Below are 17120 nucleotides of genomic sequence, written 5' to 3' on the forward strand. Positions count from 1 at the left end.
TTCTTAAACTTTAAGTAATTATGGCTCAACAGCATCAGAAATGAGTTAGCATCAAGTTGAATGTGGTGTAATAGTTAAAAAATGGGCAGACAGAAACTTCTTCACTGTAAGAATTAACTTCATATTATATATATAGGTGCTGGTCATAAAATTAGAATATCCTCAAAAAGTGGATTTATTTCAAGAATTCAACTTAACAGGTTAAAATAATATATTATATAGACTCATTACATGCAAAGTGAGATATTTCAAGCCTTTATTTGTTATAATTTTGATGATTATGGCTTACAGTTTATGAAACCCACGAAATCAAAATCCCAGAAAATTTGAATATTGCATGAAATCACACAGTAATTACACAATAATACCATGGTCATTGAACCAGGTTTTGGTTCTTTTGGCAGTGTGGGCAGGTGCAAATCCTGCTGGAAAATGAAGGAAGCATGAAGTGCTCTGAAAATGTCCTGGTAGACGGCTGCGTTGACTCTGGATTTAATAAAGCACAGTGGACCAAAGTCCTCTTTTCTGATGAGAGCAAATTTTGCATTTCATTTGCAACTCCAGCCGATGACATGGGTCCCCAAACCAACACAGACTGTGGAAACTTCACACTGGACTTCAAGCATCTTGGATTGTGTGCCTTTCCTTTCTTCCTCCAGACTCTGGGACCTTGGTTTCCAAATGACAAACGATTTTCACGACAACATGAGATCACCTGAAACCAAATATTTCGAATAATTACTTCATTCCATATGTTTGCATGCAATGCACTGCAAATGACCAAAGATACATTTTGCATGTCTGGAAACATGTCAAATCTGTACTTACAGAATCCAGGCTTGGTAAGAACATTATGGAGCTGACTGTTTTTTTACATTTGTTAGGAAAAAACTTGCACCCCTTAGTCGGTAGTAAAGTTTTTGCATCTGTGGCACGGTTGAAGTGATTCATCATAAAACTGACCTTCAATGTTGTTGCTACACCTAAAGATAAGCAGGAAATCAATGGTTGAAATGATTTCCGAGGAGATTTTAATAATACGCTTTCTTTTTGTTCAAGTTTTATGACCTTGTAGCTTCAACATGGCCATTTGAGTAGTAGAATGGCTTTGTTTCACTGTATTCATCATAAACGCCCCATCTCAGATGAGCCCATTCATGAACCAAGACCAAACCTGCAAACAAACAAATAAACATTCTTGTATACAATATAACAAACATATTACTGTATTAACCTGGAAAAATGTTGAAGGATAACAAATGACCTTCACCTCTTGACCCATAAGGCGTAATGAGTGTGTCGTCTCTGAGAAAGTTTGGGGTGAAATGAATGTACTGACCCTCAGCTCCACATTCACCATACTGATGAGTGTAGGGTTTATCACCGTATGCTGGTTTAGCATTATCAATTATAATTTTTGCCTGCATTTCACATAGAAATTGCATTAGCAGTATGTTAATTAAATTATTGAATGGATTCATATTTGACACGTAATAAAAATGGCATAATTCTCTGTGCCTTTTCATAGGACTCTGTTCTTGCTCTGGTAAATTCCTCACTATTCCAGTGGGGTGGACCTAGTATCGTAGCTTCTTTATTGCCTGGATCTTTTGGTGTAAACTCGTGAACGCCCCCCTTTCAAAAATCTTGCTTCCAACGCCCCCCGTTGTTCGTTGAGAAACACTACATCTTCTCCGATACACAAGGTGGCAGTAACGAGGTCACGATGTAATGTTGTTCAAACACAAGCGGGAGCAGTAGAAATCGCACTTACAAAGCAAAGCAAAAGGTAAATGTTTTCTATCAAAGTATGATCCAACAGAGGGCGCTAGATGGCCCAGAAAGCTGAATCGATCAGTGAGCCCCATCCAAATCTCAGGGTTTGTTTTGTCTTACGGTGGACAGTTGTACACCTAAATTAATAATCACAAACTTATATTCAGTCCACAGATTCCTATGTGACAGACCAAACAAAAAATACGCCATAACAATCTGTACACGAGTATTTACAAAACTCATGATCAAATATTCACAAAAGGCTGCCATTGGTCCATCCTAATCAGCGCTGTGAAAAGTAACATTCATCACGTGACAACGCCGGCTGGCTGACCAACGCAAGTAACGTTCTGGACAGTAATTAACATTAGAAAAACGACACTTGTCATTTTTAAATGCCGTTAAATTGAAATTACACAACGAAGAGTCATAATAATTGTACACCTATCGTATCTGATTTATTGGAAACATAATTCGGACCGCTAATGTCTGCCTCTGTCAGATTTCATGTTTGATGGTAATGGCCATTCTACCCGCTCGTTCTATTTCTATGAGAAACCAAGAGGGAAAAGGCACAGTATGAAGTAAACAGATGTGCTCAGTGTCTTGATATCATTCACAATATTTCACAATCAACAACCGTCTAAATGTTTTTACGCAGCCTGTCATTTCGCCAATTTACCGCGTTTCGGTCGACGCAGAGGCGTTTTCGATGAATCCCTGCTGCATTACAGTATGTGCAGGAGGCCTACAACTTAACAGGTCTGTGTAGAATGGGAATGCTTTATGCTGTTGAGGTTTATACTGAATTTCACTTGTTTTAATAATGACTAACTTAGACCTAATTTTGTATAACGTACAATAATGACTTGCATTGGGGTCTAAATGTCTGAGACCACTAGTCAAAATTAATAATTGTTTTTCCCCTTTACACATGTTATTATAAGTTTTTAATAGAAAAAAATATATATATTTAAACGAATTTAATAATGTCTTATGAAATAAAAATGGACAATACTTGTTTGTTTATGGAACACACAAGTTTATTATTTGTGCAAATGAGTTAATTGATTTATTTGTGCATGTCATTATTTTATTATTATTATTCTTTTTAAATTAATGTGCCCTCTTAATCTATGAGGTGTGCATGAGGGCGGGACAATATAATCCCTTCCCTCCAACAACCTATTACTTGCATGAGATTGTAGCAAATTAGCAATCTAATACATTTTCAATGGATACAATTAAGTTGTGCTCTACATTTTTATCTCTCGTTTGAGAAGTCGTTTCACTCAGATATACATCACAATAGACCAAAAAATGTGATTGCAATTTACATTTACATTTATTCATTTAGCTGACGCTTTTATCCAAAGCGACTTACAATTGCTATATATGTCAGAGGTCGCACGCCTCTGGAGCAACTAGGGGTTAAGTGTCTTGCTCAGGGACACATTGGTGTCTCACAGTGGATTCGAACCCGGGTCTCTCACACCAAAGGCATGTGTCTTATCCATTGCGACAATTTCTGTTTCATGCCGATTTGAGTATTTGGTACGCTCCCCTTTTTACAAAAGACTTTACATGGTCAGTGTCAAAAAATTGTACCTACTAATGGTCCATTCATATCTAGGATTCTATATTTTGAATCCTAGATTTTCATTGTGGTCTCAGACCTCACAATATGAAAAAGTACTGACATGAAATGAAAGTCAGCATGAAATGGAAGTTACGATAATGTTTTCTTCCCTGTTATGATTTATATCCAAGTGAAACGGCTTCTTGAACCCCCCCAAAAATGTAGGGCAATACTTGTTTTTGTCCATGGGGAGTTGATTTGATGATTGTGGTTTGCTATTGGTCCATCTCATTTGAGTGACAGGTTTCCCGCCCTCGCGCCAGTAAAACGCATCATCAGAGAAGAGAAGTTATTGCAAGAGGGAGGGGAATTTATTTTGATTAAAGATTATGAGGGCACCTGAGTTAAAAAAAAATGTCAAAAGGAATAAATCATTTATAAAAAAAAATACCACAATATTCCATAAATAACAAGAATTGTCCATTTTGATTTCATTGTGATGCTTTTTAAATGCATTTTAAATTTAGTAATGAGAGTTAGATCGAGTTTTTTTAATCTGCCCTCTTTCTGAAGTGGGTTGCATGTTTAGGGGCCTCAAACAGGAAGGACACCATGAACCTGAATGAGAAGAAGCCCAACAAGTGGTGGACAGAACCGGACACGTTTGCCATGCTGGCCCTCATAGAGCAGATGGGTCTGGTCCACGAGCTGGACAAGAAGCGCCAGCGCAACGAATCCCTCTTCCGACGCCTCCGTCTGAGTCTGGCAAAGCGGGGCATCCACTTCACCGTCACCCAGATCCGTAACCGCTGGAAGAGCCTTAAACATAAGTACCGTAAGATCAAACTGGCCAGCTACCGAAGTCCAGCTGCACGCCTCTCTGCCGTCGAGTCTTTCCGCTACTTTCACATGCTGGATCACATGTTGGTGCGCAGACCAAAGACGGGAAGCAGGGAGGACAACCTCACAGATGGTCACGACCTTCTCGGACGGTCACTCGCGGACCTGGATGACCACACAGACAGTACTGCTGCCCATTACCTTTTTGCATGACCTGCAGTTTATTTGTGTATATGCAAAGGAATAGTTCCTCCAAAAATGAAAATTCTGTCCTTTAATCACCCTCATGTCATTCCAGACCTTTGTGTTTTGTGGAAGACTAATGTTAGAATGGGATGCTGGATGTTGATGCTGCTCTTCTCCTTACAGTGAATGTGAGGACGTAATCGGATGCTGTCAGGCTCACGAAAATGTCACAAAAGTGCTCCTTATGATATGATTTCCAAATCTTCTAAAGTCGTGCGATTTTGTGAGAAGTTGTTCTTCACTGATAATCTCCACCTCCACCACAACTCTCAAATCCAATTCACGTTCACATATATTTAGACTTGTTGCACCAGGTTTAACATCATTGGAATCAAATTAGCATATTTCCCAGTTTACTTTCTTTGTAGGCGAAAGAGCCTGTTAGTGGAACACAAAAAGAGTTTCACAGAAGAAAGAAAGTCACCTGGGGTTTGGTGTATAAATGATGACAGAATATTCATTTTTGGGTAAACTATTATATTTTTACGTTAGAAATTGTGGCGACCCAGTCGTATTTTCTTGCTTTAACCTCACAGCCTTAACATGCATCATTTGACGCCATAAAAAAGACAAAGAAAAAAGATATGAGAACTTTTTTATGCTCCAATTTATATGCTGTTTTAAGTTGATGCGCTTAATCATTTATAGTAATTTTGCACAATTATATGGTTAGTTACATATTATTATTTTTACTTCATGACCTGCTAATTGAGAATTATCTTATATATTATAGGGAGAGTTCTCCCAAAAAAAAGAAAATTCTGTTATCATGTTATTCATCTTCATTACAAATCCACATGACTGTCTTTCTTATGTGGAACATAAAAAAATATATATTTTGAGAAATTTCTTTGTGTCCATATAATGGAAGTTGGTGGTAGTCAAAACTCTTTGGTTGACAAAACAACATTCTTCAGAATATCTTCTATTGTGTTCGGCAGAGGAATGAAAGTCATACAGGTTTGGAACAACATGAGGGGGAGTAAATGATGACAGAAAATTTTGGGTGAACTATTCCTTTAATTTGATCAGGTTCTTGATATTATTGCCTTGTTTTCAGGGCAATAATTAGACCAGCATTTCCCAACCCTGTTTCTGGAATAACACCAAGGGTACGTTTACATGTCAACGGTGTACTAAAAATATAGTTTTTCGTATACAGACAACAATGTTGTCAAATGGATCCACAAAAACAACTAAAAACACTGTATTATTCATAGGTGGCCAGTAGATGGCGATGTCACTTTGTAAAGAAACACTATGCGCCTATAGACTGAACACATAATACGCATACACATGACTATGAGAAACCATCACGGTTTTGTAGTTTACAACAGTATCGTTTTCAAAAACTTGCACACAAATTTGCGTTTACGGGCTCACAAAATGCTGTTGTCGTGTAAATGAACGGCCAAAACGCATAAAAAGTTTTCTGAATTTTTTAGTTTAAAATGGTGCCATGTAAACACATTTTCAAACTCTTCCTAATCAAACACACCTGATTAAACTCAGCTCAATAGTAGAGACTCCAAGACCAGAAATAAATGGGTCAGATAAGGGAGACATTCAAAATGTCCACTGTTGGGAAACATTGAGTTAGACTTTCCCTTTTTGCACACAGACTTTGATACAGGTTTGATATTCCAACCAAAAATGACAATTCAGGCTTTATTTACTTACTCACCTTCATGTTGTTCCAAACCTTTATTCATTTTTGGGCGGAGTATCGCTTTAAATGTCATCGTAGTCTCTCTAGAGTTGCTCCTTATAATTGTGATCACTGTACGAGATGAGGATTGGTCCTGTTTATCTCCTCTTTCAGGTCCTTGGCCTGAAGGCGTAATCCCTGAAGGCTTAATCCCAAACTGTGATCCTGAGAGCATGTCTAAACTTGATCCTGATGTTGACGAGAGCCTGAATCCAGATGACATGGCTGGTTCTGTGCCTCCAAGCTGGGCTGTGGGACCAGATGAAGTTATGACCCTGGGCTTGTCAGGAGAATACCTCTATGCAGTGAAGACCGAACCACCATCCCTGTGCACTCCCAACAGTACAGAAAGTACAAGAGATGCCGCCGACTGTGGCCAGGACGATTTCTCAGGTGACATTCTGGTTCAATTCTGTGTGGTACAACAAACTAAGGGTGTGTTCACACTTGTAGTTTGGTTCGTTTGGTCCCAACCAAAAAAAACAAACATTTAGTCCTGGTCCGCTTAGCATTCACATTGACATTTTAACACCGAACCTAAAGATACCGAACCTAAAGGTATAGGGATATGTTCACAACCTGATTGGTCGCCTTTTATTACGTATATTTCGTGACGGAACTTACGGAACATCCAAAACAATGCTGTGTGTTGGTGCTGTGTGTTGGGATAAATGCGCTCGATGTATGTGCGTAGCTAAAATATGATGGTATTTTGACCAGCTGAGAACTCTTGAAGTGCTTATGGGCAGGAATCCCTCCGTCACACACACACAAACGAAGATCTGCTTCGAGGAGACGCGGTTCTGATGCCTGTACCGAACTATGCCTAGAAAAGACGGGTATGGTTGAGCATTCTGTCCATCTTAGGTTCGCATCTTGTGACATCATGTCCTGTCTTTGGTTCGCATATGTCTTTGGACCGTATGGCGTTCATTTTTCATTCGAACCGCACCAGAGTTCGTTTGGAAGCTGACTAAGACCCATCCTTTCAGGGGTCTTGGTCCCCTTGTTTGGTGCGCACTAGAGTTTGGATGGCAGCGTTCACACTTATTCAAATGAACCGCACTAACAGAGCAATCGCACCAGGGTTCGTTTTAATCGAATCAAACATGCCAAGTGTGAGCACACACTTAATGACCTCATGAGTCACAGTTTTTCTTGTTTCATCCCAGCAGGAACTTCTGAGGAGACCAGCAGCCTCATCCTCCAGCAGCTCACCATCCTGAACCACCGGCTCGGAGAACAGCTGGCCGAGCAGAGAGCCTTCCACTGCAGCATGCTGGGAATGATGGACCGCCAGATCCAGGTCCTCGAGCAGCTCTCCAATTTCACCAGGAACCACCAACCCAAGCTCGAATCCCCTGAGACGGACTCTTCAGTTAGTCCGAACGTGCATGAAGCTCAAACGCAGACTCTTGAGCCATGTCCCATGTTCCTCATGCCCAAAATCGAACCAACAGCTTCTCCTTGGAAGGTCTCTCTCGTGGAAGTCCACAAAAGGTCACCTTCTCAATCGGGCAGTAACATTGAGACTTCTCAAACCACGGAGGGGTGCAAAGAAAGCACTTCAAGCCCACCTTCTTTAGAGATTTCATCCTCAACCAAGAACGCTGTTGTGCAGAATGGATTGTGTAAGCACGATTGAGTGATGCTCATTTATTGGGACGTTATATGCAGTCAGTAGGAACAACACTACCACAAGTCTTTTGTCCTGTAGATGTTTCAGGATGTTGCTTGTCTGATGCAATACCTGAAACATCAACATGTGCATTTTTTTTCAGTTTCATAGGAAAGTATTATATTCAGTGCTCTGATGTTTTAATCAGTAACACTTCGGAGAAATAGAACAATAGACTTATTGCTATTATTTATTTACTTTGGTTTGTTTGCGAACTAACACTCAATGTGAATCTTAGATGGTAAGTAACTTTTGAAATTGCAGTTCGGACCAAGGTAGCTTTATGTATGTAATCATCTTGCATTATCCGAGAAAAAAAAGGTCATTGGTAAGCTTAAAGATGTGCAAAATTATGAATTTCTTCCAATTATGTTTGGGACACACTTTACGACTGATTTTAACAAAAGAGTGTATGTTATGTCTAATGTCAACTCATATGTGGTTTAGTATGAACTTATAAGTCTGTTAATTTCAATAACTGCTTGCCTCTTATTATAAAGTTATATTTCACTGAAATGTGTCATGACATTTTTCACATGCAAAGTAAATCAGGGTTGGATTAGTTGTAACGGCCCTGACTCCAGAAATCAGAACTTTCACTCTAGTGTACATCAGGGTACTGAGAAATCAAATTTACGTTCAAGTATGGGTTTTGTGCCAATTAAAAAAAAAAACAAAAAAAAAAGTCAGTGTCTTGCTAAAAACATACTAAAGTTGAAGTAGTAGTAAAAAAAATTGTACTTAACAATTTTTTTGTAAGTAATTGTAACTTATTTTACATAGCTTTTGAAATTGACTTAAAAACAAAAGACAGCAGATCTTTTGTCATTAATATGTAAAGCAACCTAATGATACATTTATATTAATAAGTATATTAAATATAAGTTATATAATAATATTTTTTTTATAATTTGCCTATTTATCTAATAAATATATTTTATAATATATAATTGTAAAGTAACTTTTTAATCAGAACTTACAGACAATTTACTGCCTCTCTCTCTCTCTCTCTCTCTCTCTCTCTCTCTCTCTATATATATATATATATATATATATACATACATGTGTGTGTATGCATATTATATATATATTATACTATATATTAAATATATAGTATAATAACACACACACATACAGAGAGAGACGCATTACTGTTCAAGAGTAGCACGCTTTACGATCTTTACGTTTTTATGTTTTTGAAAGAAGTCTCTTATGCTAACCAAGGCTGCATTTATTTAATGATAAATACATTGAAACTGTAATATTGTGAGATATTATTACAATAAAATAAATTGTAATATGATGGAGGTTAAATGTGTGAGCGCGGATCGGGTCGTTGTTCTCCATAACAGCAGGTGGCAGTATTGGTTGTCAGTATCAGCGATACTTCACTGAAGAACTGAAGGCGGATTTTGTGCATCTGGGGGTGTTTTCATAAATGTATTTTTATTTGATTACTGAAGATACGTTCAAGGAGTAAGTGCTTTAAAGCGTGTGTTTATGTCAATGCCATATCATTTGTATTGTCAATAGGTTGAGCACGTTAACAGCTCTATCGCTGAAGGTGCAGTAACATTAGCTGAGCTGTCTTTACCTCAATCATACAGATCAAAATTTTATGCATTTGTAGGATTTAAGCTTTATAAAGCAGAGTTTTAGCAGTACGTTTGCTGTACCCGGTATTGATGATATACATAATTTAATTAATTCACATAAACAATGTGAATATACATTTAAGACAGCTTATGTAAAGGTCTAATAATGTATACGATTATACTGTTAAAAATGTATATAATAAATATGTTAAATATATTTTTATTGTAGTTTTTTCTACTCACTATACTGTCCTGTTACAGTAGATGTATTATTTGTGTATTTGATCTACTCATTTATTCATTTACATTAATCTTATTTTTACTATTTATTTAGTTTTACATAGCCTACCCTATTTCTCCGATTCAAAATCCACACGTGACACATTATCCAGCAAGTTGTCAAAAACTATTTATCAGATTGTTATACTTCTATGCCAGCTGTTTTTAAAACATCTCTAGTTGTTTGAAAAATATTCTCAGGTGGAAAAAGAGTGGTAGAGCCACTTCAGTTTGCCTGTGGGCCTGAATGGGTTAAACCCAGAAATGGCTATTTTTCTTTTGGAGTGTTTCCAGGTGTTTGAGGAACTTTCCATGGATGTTCTCTTTCAGATATGGCAGATGACGCTCTGTTTGAATTCCTCCACATGGAGATTGTTTCTCACGTGTACAAGGAGCATGCGACCCGGGAGGACATTGATAGGGTACCATCTTACATTGCAGTCTACAAAAAGTCCAGACTGCACATATCATATTTTTTTCCTTTGCTTTAATGATTAATTGTTATAGCATTTTGTCTTTGTATTTGTATCATCCTCTGATTTGCTTTGTTAAGGAGAGAGTGACGTGTGTATCTACTCTAGAGGCAATGGGCTTCAGAGTTGGACAAGGACTGATTGAAAGGTATTCTGATGTACAGAGTTACTATGTTATACACGGTGTGGTAGCACTTTATTTTCTGTCCTGTTCCCCATGTACATACTATGTGCAATAACTAGGTACTAACCCTGAACCAACCCCTAAACCTAACCGTAACCCATGTTTACCCAGTACTTTCTTAGGGAAGTACATGTACAGTAAGTGCACATACTGTAAAATAAAGTGCAACCCACGTTGTTTTTATATGCACTACATTGTATTATTATATATATATTTGGAATCCAGAGTTTATAAATCTAATGTTGGCATGATTTTGCATATGTTTTTGAAAAGGTTTACAAAAGACAGCCCCAGTTTCAAAGATGACCTGGACGTTATGAAGTTCCTCTGTAAAGACTTCTGGAGCACCGTCTTCAAAAAACAAATCGACAACTTGAGGACTAACCATCAGGTCTGAAGGTTAAATAATGTATTTGAAGTGCCCCTATTATGATATTACCTTTCATGTAGTGTGTAATATAGCTATTTAAGAAGATAAAAGGTCTGCAAAGTCATTATCTCAAAAAAAAAAAAAAAAAAAAAAAAAACAGATTCTGACCGAGTGGCCAGTAATTCCAGTCTTACTTCCTTCACAAACCTACCTAGTTTTGTAACAAATTTGCATAATGTCAGCCTGTGGTCTTCATTGGCTGCCTGTAAACAATGCTACAGTACTTTGCTCGTCCCTCAAATGCTGTAGTTCTATCTGAGGCCTGGAAGAGTTTGGTTTGGTCAACATGTGGAGAAGACACTGTTTTTCAAAGCAAATCCACTTTGCATGGACTAAAGGATGAGGATTCTGGCTCGAATTGATACAGTAAAACTGACTTCATAATTACTGTCCGTATCACTGCGTATCAAGTGCTGAGGAAGAGCTGAAATTCAGATATGGTAATGAGCGTTTTGTTTCTGACACACGTTGTGAGCGGTAGACCAATCACAACAGACTGAGCCAGCAGACCAATCATTGCAGAGTAGACCAATCACAACAGACTGAGCCATCTGACCAATCAGAGCAGAGTAGACCAATCACAACAGACTGAGCCATCTGACCAATCAGTGCAGAGTAGACCAATCACAACAGACTGAGCCATCTGACCAATCAGAGCAGAGTAGACCAATCACAACAGACTGAGCCATCTGACCAATCAGAGCAGAGTAGACCAATCACAACAGACTGAGCCATCTGACCAATCAGAGCAGAGTAGACCAATCACAACAGACTGAGCCATCTGACCAATCAGTGCAGAGTAGACCAATCACAACAGACTGAGCCATCTGACCAATCAGAGCAGAGTAGACCAATCACAACAGACTGAGCCATCTGACCAATCAGAGCAGAGTAGACCAATCACAACAGACTGAGCCATCTGACCAATCAGAGCAGAGTAGACCAATCACAACAGACTGAGCCATCTGACCAATCAGTGCAGAGTAGACCAATCACAACAGACTGAGCCATCTGACCAATCAGAGCAGAGTAGACCAATCACAACAGACTGAGCCATCTGACCAATCAGAGCAGAGTAGACCAATCACAACAGACTGAGCCATCTGACCAATCAGAGCAGAGTAGACCAATCACAACAGACTGAGCCATCTGACCAATCAGTGCAGAGTAGACCAATCACAACAGACTGAGCCATCTGACCAATCAGAGCAGAGTAGACTCTCCAAAAGGCGGGGTTTAGAGAGAACTAATTCTTTATCAAACGGTTTCAGACACTGTGAGAAAAGAGGTGATGCTGCAATGTATATTATGAGAAAATCAAACGGATTTTTGACCTTGAAAGGATGTAAACCTATTGTAGGAGACTATAACAAAACAAAACAAAATTGGTAACCTTTAACATAGCATAATAGGGGCATTTTAATACGCGGCAACACATTTAGCATTATTGTAATATCTTTTCTCTGGGTTTGTTCTAGGGCACATATGTCTTACAGGATAACAAATTTTCACTACTTACTCAGTTTTCCAGTGGAAAGCAATACCTTGAGGAGGCCCCAAAAGTGAGAAAGATATTTAGGCCCATTCATACTATATCATATTTTATTTTGTCTATATTTTGATACCATAAGGAGTGAAATATAAATAGATCTATATATGTCCTCTCTGCAGTACTTGGCCTTTTCCTGTGGGATGATTCGGGGTGCTCTCTCTAACCTGGGCTTGGAGGGTGTAGTGACCGCAGAGGTCTCTGTAATGCCATCATGTAAGTCAATGCTAACCTTATATATTCCTCACCATTTTAACTCTTAGTAACTAAATATATGAATGATTAAACAAACAGATACATACTTATAATACATTTGGATATACTATTTGGATGGTTCTTTAATGACAAGTGTATCCACTGATAAACTGTGATTTGAGACCGCAACTGTCTTCACTGCCTTTGTAAATCATCTTTCTGTTCTTTATAGGCAAATTCCAAGTTGTAATTCAGAAACTTTAGGATGGACTAATGAGCTATGAACACAAATGTTTCTTCATTTAAAAGTTTGTCAGTGTGAATTAAATGGACATAGATTCTACATGTTTACAACATTATTTTTTGATATGAAGCAGTTTCAAGTTAGCCTGGGAAAACCCAGACCACTCTCAGTTGTAACTGAGTAAGGGTCTGGCAAAGCTCCATAGACAATTCATTTCCACAGGGGCGTCACCAACGGACGTCGGATAGATCTAAAACCAATCAGAGCGATGAATGACATGACGTATGCAGAGCGACGGAGAAACATCTCGAGACTCTCAGCAATTCTCTGTTTGTGTTAACGAAAATGACCATTTTAAATCGCTTGAAACAGACGCGATAGCTGATTCGAACGAGTGATGTTGTGATGTTCCACGGCGGCATCCATCTATGTAAAGTACAAAATCTGCGTCACCGTCTCTGCTTTGTCGTCATCGTGTAAAACGTTTCTGATTGGTGCCGCGATTTCGACGGATTGGAAATGGGTTTCAATGGGCTCTTTGCCAGACCCACTTGCAGAGCAAATCTAAATTTGCCGGAAGTGGTCTGGGTTTTCCCAGGCTAGTTTCAAGTTATATTTTCAGTGAGACAGCTCCCACGCATTTCTATACATATTTTGTTCACTCTAAATACAGTCTTGACGTGTTTGGAAATATTCTGAATACTTCGACACATCTTATTGCAAACTAAATGACTGAAACAGATAATCATGGAAGCGTATTTTCATAAATGCTACATTTTGTAACTTCTGAATTATTATACTGTATATCAGATTCAGGTCACTTAACATATTTTGGCCATTTTACTTTGGTTGGATAAGACATTAAAAAACAGATGTATAGATTATTTTCTACTGTTTTATTGTAAATGTAAATGATTTCTCCATGTTTGGGACAGTTTTTTTAAACAAGCGATCTAAATCTGTTATTTAGTAATGACACATCTGATTATTTATTTGAAGAAAAACAGCTCTTTTTAGTTTAGAAATATGTTTAATGTTTGGGAATGTAACAGTTATATCTTACTGGTGAAGTAAAAAAAAAGAAAAAGAGAAAAGATATGTTTGATTTCACCAGAAGAGGGCAACCTTTGTCCGTCAGATGAAGTCATGTAGCATGAAAGCTCAAAAAATATTTCATCATAAAAGTTTCATTGGAATGATCTTGTAAAAGCTTCTTGCACTTAAGTTAGTCTGAGAACTCTTTACAGCTGGTACTTCACTTAACCCATCCTTGTTTATTTACTTCACAATTCTGGATGAATTTATAAGCATTCAAATAAATGAAGGATAAAAAAAGTGCTTTTTGAATGAATGACGGATTTTAATAAATGTCCAAAATGAATGAATGCAATATAACAATAAACATACATCCATTTGTCTCACACCCTAATATCTGATATGTATTTTGTTTTCTTATCACTACCCAAAAGTTTAAACATTTTGTTTTTTGCTTATTTTCAAAAGAGATTGATGCTTCAATCCACCAATGTGGCCTTTAAATAATAATAAAGAAAATGACTTAGAAATGTACTTAGAAAATACTATCACATAAACTGTAGAAAAAGTAGAACATATTAGAAACCATTTCAAATGATCTTAGCACAGATTAGTATATCCTGAACAATTGTTTGATATATATTTGAGAGAAAAGGTTTCCATGGAAGTAGGAAATCAAACACTAAAGATGAATTCAGCAGAAACAGAATCTAGATGACTCATCGAAGAAAAACACGCCAGTCACAAGACTCAGTTACGTTAATTATTACGCTGCATAACTATCTATGTCAATATCTCAGTAACACAACTAATGCTCTTTTTTTCTGTTTATGAATGCCAGACTGTTATTTTGCAGCTTGTTTGCGTTTTCCCCTCAGACTAGTGTGCAAGGTCATGCGCTCTCGATTATATGTCCCGAAAGCTTCTGCTGTTATAAGAAACAAACAAAAAGTGGCGTGCTTAAATGGAAGACCCACATAAAGAACTTTAGGAAGGCTTCCCCAGTGAGAGCCCATTCATGAGCCCTCTTTTGTGGAGCGCTTTTCCTTTCTGCCGGTGGAGGTAAATAAACGCCCTCAGCCTGAGCGCCAGCTGTCTCGCTTCTCCTGCCATGTCATGAAAGGGTTAGTGGAAGAGAAGTCTGCAGGACAACTTCAAACACACCTTCTGTCCCACAGCACAGTCAAACAAACATCCAGCACATACACATCTTCACTTTACTTTAGGTGGGTCAGCACGGACTTGCTCTCTGCAGTATTTTCATTATAGGTTTTAACGGAGCCACACACATGACATGCAGAGAAAAAATATTTATATTGTGGCCTCAAATGAACAATTAGTTCCAGCATGTTCACTATTCATTTCCTTGTTTTAAGTCAATGGTGCACAATATAATAATTTGACCCATTGTTTTAGTTAAATCAAAACGAGGGGACGAATTAATAAGTCGTGGGAATTAATTCCTAATTCATGGCCACGATATATATATTTTTTTGTCTGCATGTCTTGTGTGGGGCTCCGTAATCTTGATCGTAAGATAAAAAGTAAGAAAACTGTCAAATATTTTCTGGATCATATTTCACCCTGGATTATTATCGTCGACTAAAACTGTTAAAACTGTTAAACTATTAAGTCTGTTCATTGGAATAAAATAAAATATAAATAAAACTTACATTTAACAAAAATTTGAAATGTTGCTTTGGCAATAACCTGAAATTAGTTTGTCGAAGCACTAAAATTAGTAATAAAAACTACAACAAAATAAAAATAAATTAAATATAAACCGCAATATTAACAATAACAAAATAAAATGACAAACGCACTAAAATTAACATGAAAAATATTAAAATAAAAGCTAATTCAAACTATTAATAAAACTAAAATAACGCTGATTTTACCCCAAAATTAAAGGTTAAACTATAGAAAATGATATTTTGCATAAATGAAGTCTGTTTTAAGACCATTAAAATGCTTTGCATGGGTTTGCATTATTTTCTTTATAATTGCATTTAATTTCATTTAAATAAAGTAAATGCACTTTAATTTATTTATATAAAAAAATAAATAAAGCACATTTCACCCAAAATTTTTTATCGTTGTAATGCAGGCAAAGACATTTTCTTCAGTATTACAGTGAAGAGATACTTTTTAAATAAAGGGCTTGGCTTAAAAATATATATAAATATACTGGTGTGTGTGTGTATATATATATATATATATATATATATATATATATATATATATATATATATATATATATATATATATGCAGTATTCAACATTTGAAGTGCATCAAAGTTGTCATCAAAGTTGTCCTTAGACAAGAATGGCTATTGTTCAAAATTCATGTATAACTTTGATGAAAGGTTTTGATCCACTTCAAATGTTGACTGTATACATATAGTCATTGGCTGATGGAAGGCAGATCCCCCTGTTATGAACCCATCTGTCAGATGCATGTGACACTGCTTTGAAATGCCTGCTGAAAAAGCTGTTCTGCATTTCTTTGGCTAACTTGCATTAATATCTCACAGAAGAGCATATAAATGATAAACTAGACTAGGACAATACAACCCACCCACTCCTCTCTGCCTCCCGTGTGTGTGTGTGTGTGTGTGCTCCTCAAGTGCTGCTGGGGGATTACTGGAACTATGGGAACTCGAGCCACTGAGACGAGCTGCAGCTGGTCTGTGAATGCAGCGAGAGGAACACAAAATCCCACCATAACACTCCACCGCTTTAAGTGTACGACTTACTCTGATGCCTTAACAAGCCTGCTCATTAAACCTTATTACATGTGCTGTGGTGGAATTGTGATGCATTGGAAGATCAGCGGTAGTGTCAATCAGAAAACAGTGTGATCTTTAAGGTGTTTTTTTCAGTGAGGTGGTATATTATATTTTGTTAGGATTTATATAGGTGTACATGACCAAATATACGTTTAGATGGATTATTTTGAATATTTAAAATAATGTAAAATGCTCGAAACTATGAAATAACTCAAGGAATTATGGGAATTATGTACTGACTAAAAATATTACGCAAGTCTTTCTTATATTTGAAGTTATTCAAAGTGATGATATTAGAGTTCCCATGCTAATAATACATATTCATATTGTACACTGTACAAAGTTGCAAAGGTTGGTTTTTAAAGAGTACTGGAATTCACATCCTTGTTAGGTGCTAAAAAGAATTACAAAATAAAAACAAATAATAAAATTACGAATATTTAAGAATCTAAAATTAAATGTATAAAAAAGTTTAAACTTTTACAAATAAAAAAAATTTTTTTTTATATTGGACACATTC

At 37.0% G+C, this 17120-nt stretch overlaps 3 protein-coding genes across 7 annotated transcripts; 2 read left to right on the top strand and 1 right to left on the bottom strand.

The window, feature by feature from the left end:
• Nucleotides 1–618: 618 nt before the first annotated feature.
• LOC306997529 (calcium-activated chloride channel regulator family member 3-like) lies at nt 619–2445 on the bottom strand (the record flags this gene model as incomplete). Its single annotated transcript, XM_079610832.1, is given in 7 exon segments — nt 619–669; nt 829–931; nt 933–983; nt 1069–1174; nt 1271–1421; nt 1519–1635; nt 2434–2445. Coding segments are annotated over 7 exon segments (591 nt in total).
• LOC306997885 (uncharacterized protein) lies at nt 2062–8490 on the top strand. Of its 4 annotated transcripts, none has more exons than XM_079611457.1 (4): nt 2062–2538; nt 3929–4379; nt 6264–6542; nt 7325–8490. In XM_079611457.1, exons 2-4 carry the CDS (start codon nt 3968–3970, stop codon nt 7792–7794), a joined length of 1161 nt encoding a protein of 386 aa, XP_079467583.1. In that variant the 5' UTR covers nt 2062–2538; nt 3929–3967; the 3' UTR covers nt 7795–8490. The 4 variants fall into 4 exon arrangements, with proteins under 4 accessions (XP_079467583.1, XP_079467581.1, XP_079467584.1 ...); XM_079611455.1 differs by having other exon boundaries at nt 2091–2538; nt 7322–8486; XM_079611458.1 differs by having other exon boundaries at nt 2327–2538; nt 3945–4379; nt 7325–8489.
• Nucleotides 8491–9165: 675 nt separating this feature from the next.
• trappc6bl (trafficking protein particle complex subunit 6B, like) lies at nt 9166–13571 on the top strand. 2 transcript variants are annotated; one of them, XM_079610453.1, is made up of 8 exons: nt 9166–9303; nt 10032–10123; nt 10255–10322; nt 10632–10749; nt 12267–12350; nt 12460–12553; nt 12765–12915; nt 13375–13571. In XM_079610453.1, the coding sequence occupies exons 2-7, from the start codon at nt 10034–10036 to the stop codon at nt 12794–12796; spliced, it is 486 nt and encodes a 161-aa protein (XP_079466579.1). In that variant the 5' UTR covers nt 9166–9303; nt 10032–10033; the 3' UTR covers nt 12797–12915; nt 13375–13571. The 2 variants fall into 2 exon arrangements, with proteins under 2 accessions (XP_079466579.1, XP_079466580.1); XM_079610454.1 differs by having other exon boundaries at nt 12765–12907; nt 13378–13571.
• The last annotated feature ends 3549 nt before the right edge of the window (nt 13572–17120 follow it).

The sequence above is a fragment of the Phoxinus phoxinus genome (assembly GCF_949152265.1).
Source record: "Phoxinus phoxinus genome assembly, chromosome: 4".
Lineage (NCBI taxonomy): Eukaryota > Metazoa > Chordata > Actinopteri > Cypriniformes > Leuciscidae > Phoxinus > Phoxinus phoxinus.

What these genes read in the sequence shown, in the direction of transcription:
- LOC306997885 (XM_079611455.1), top strand. Translation starts at nt 3,968, where the DNA reads ATGAACCTGAATGAGAAGAAGCCCAACAAGTGGTGGACAGAACCGGAC. An exon ending in CCTGGATGACCACACAGACA is followed by an intron (nt 4,380 to 6,263) that starts GTACTGCTGCCC and finishes CTCCTCTTTCAG; the next exon opens with GTCCTTGGCCTGAAGGCGTA. An exon ending in TGGCCAGGACGATTTCTCAG is followed by an intron (nt 6,543 to 7,321) that starts GTGACATTCTGG and finishes GTTTCATCCCAG; the next exon opens with CAGGAACTTCTGAGGAGACC.
- trappc6bl (XM_079610453.1), top strand. Translation starts at nt 10,034, where the DNA reads ATGGCAGATGACGCTCTGTTTGAATTCCTCCACATGGAGATTGTTTCT. An exon ending in CCCGGGAGGACATTGATAGG is followed by an intron (nt 10,124 to 10,254) that starts GTACCATCTTAC and finishes TGCTTTGTTAAG; the next exon opens with GAGAGAGTGACGTGTGTATC. An exon ending in ACTTGAGGACTAACCATCAG is followed by an intron (nt 10,750 to 12,266) that starts GTCTGAAGGTTA and finishes GGTTTGTTCTAG; the next exon opens with GGCACATATGTCTTACAGGA.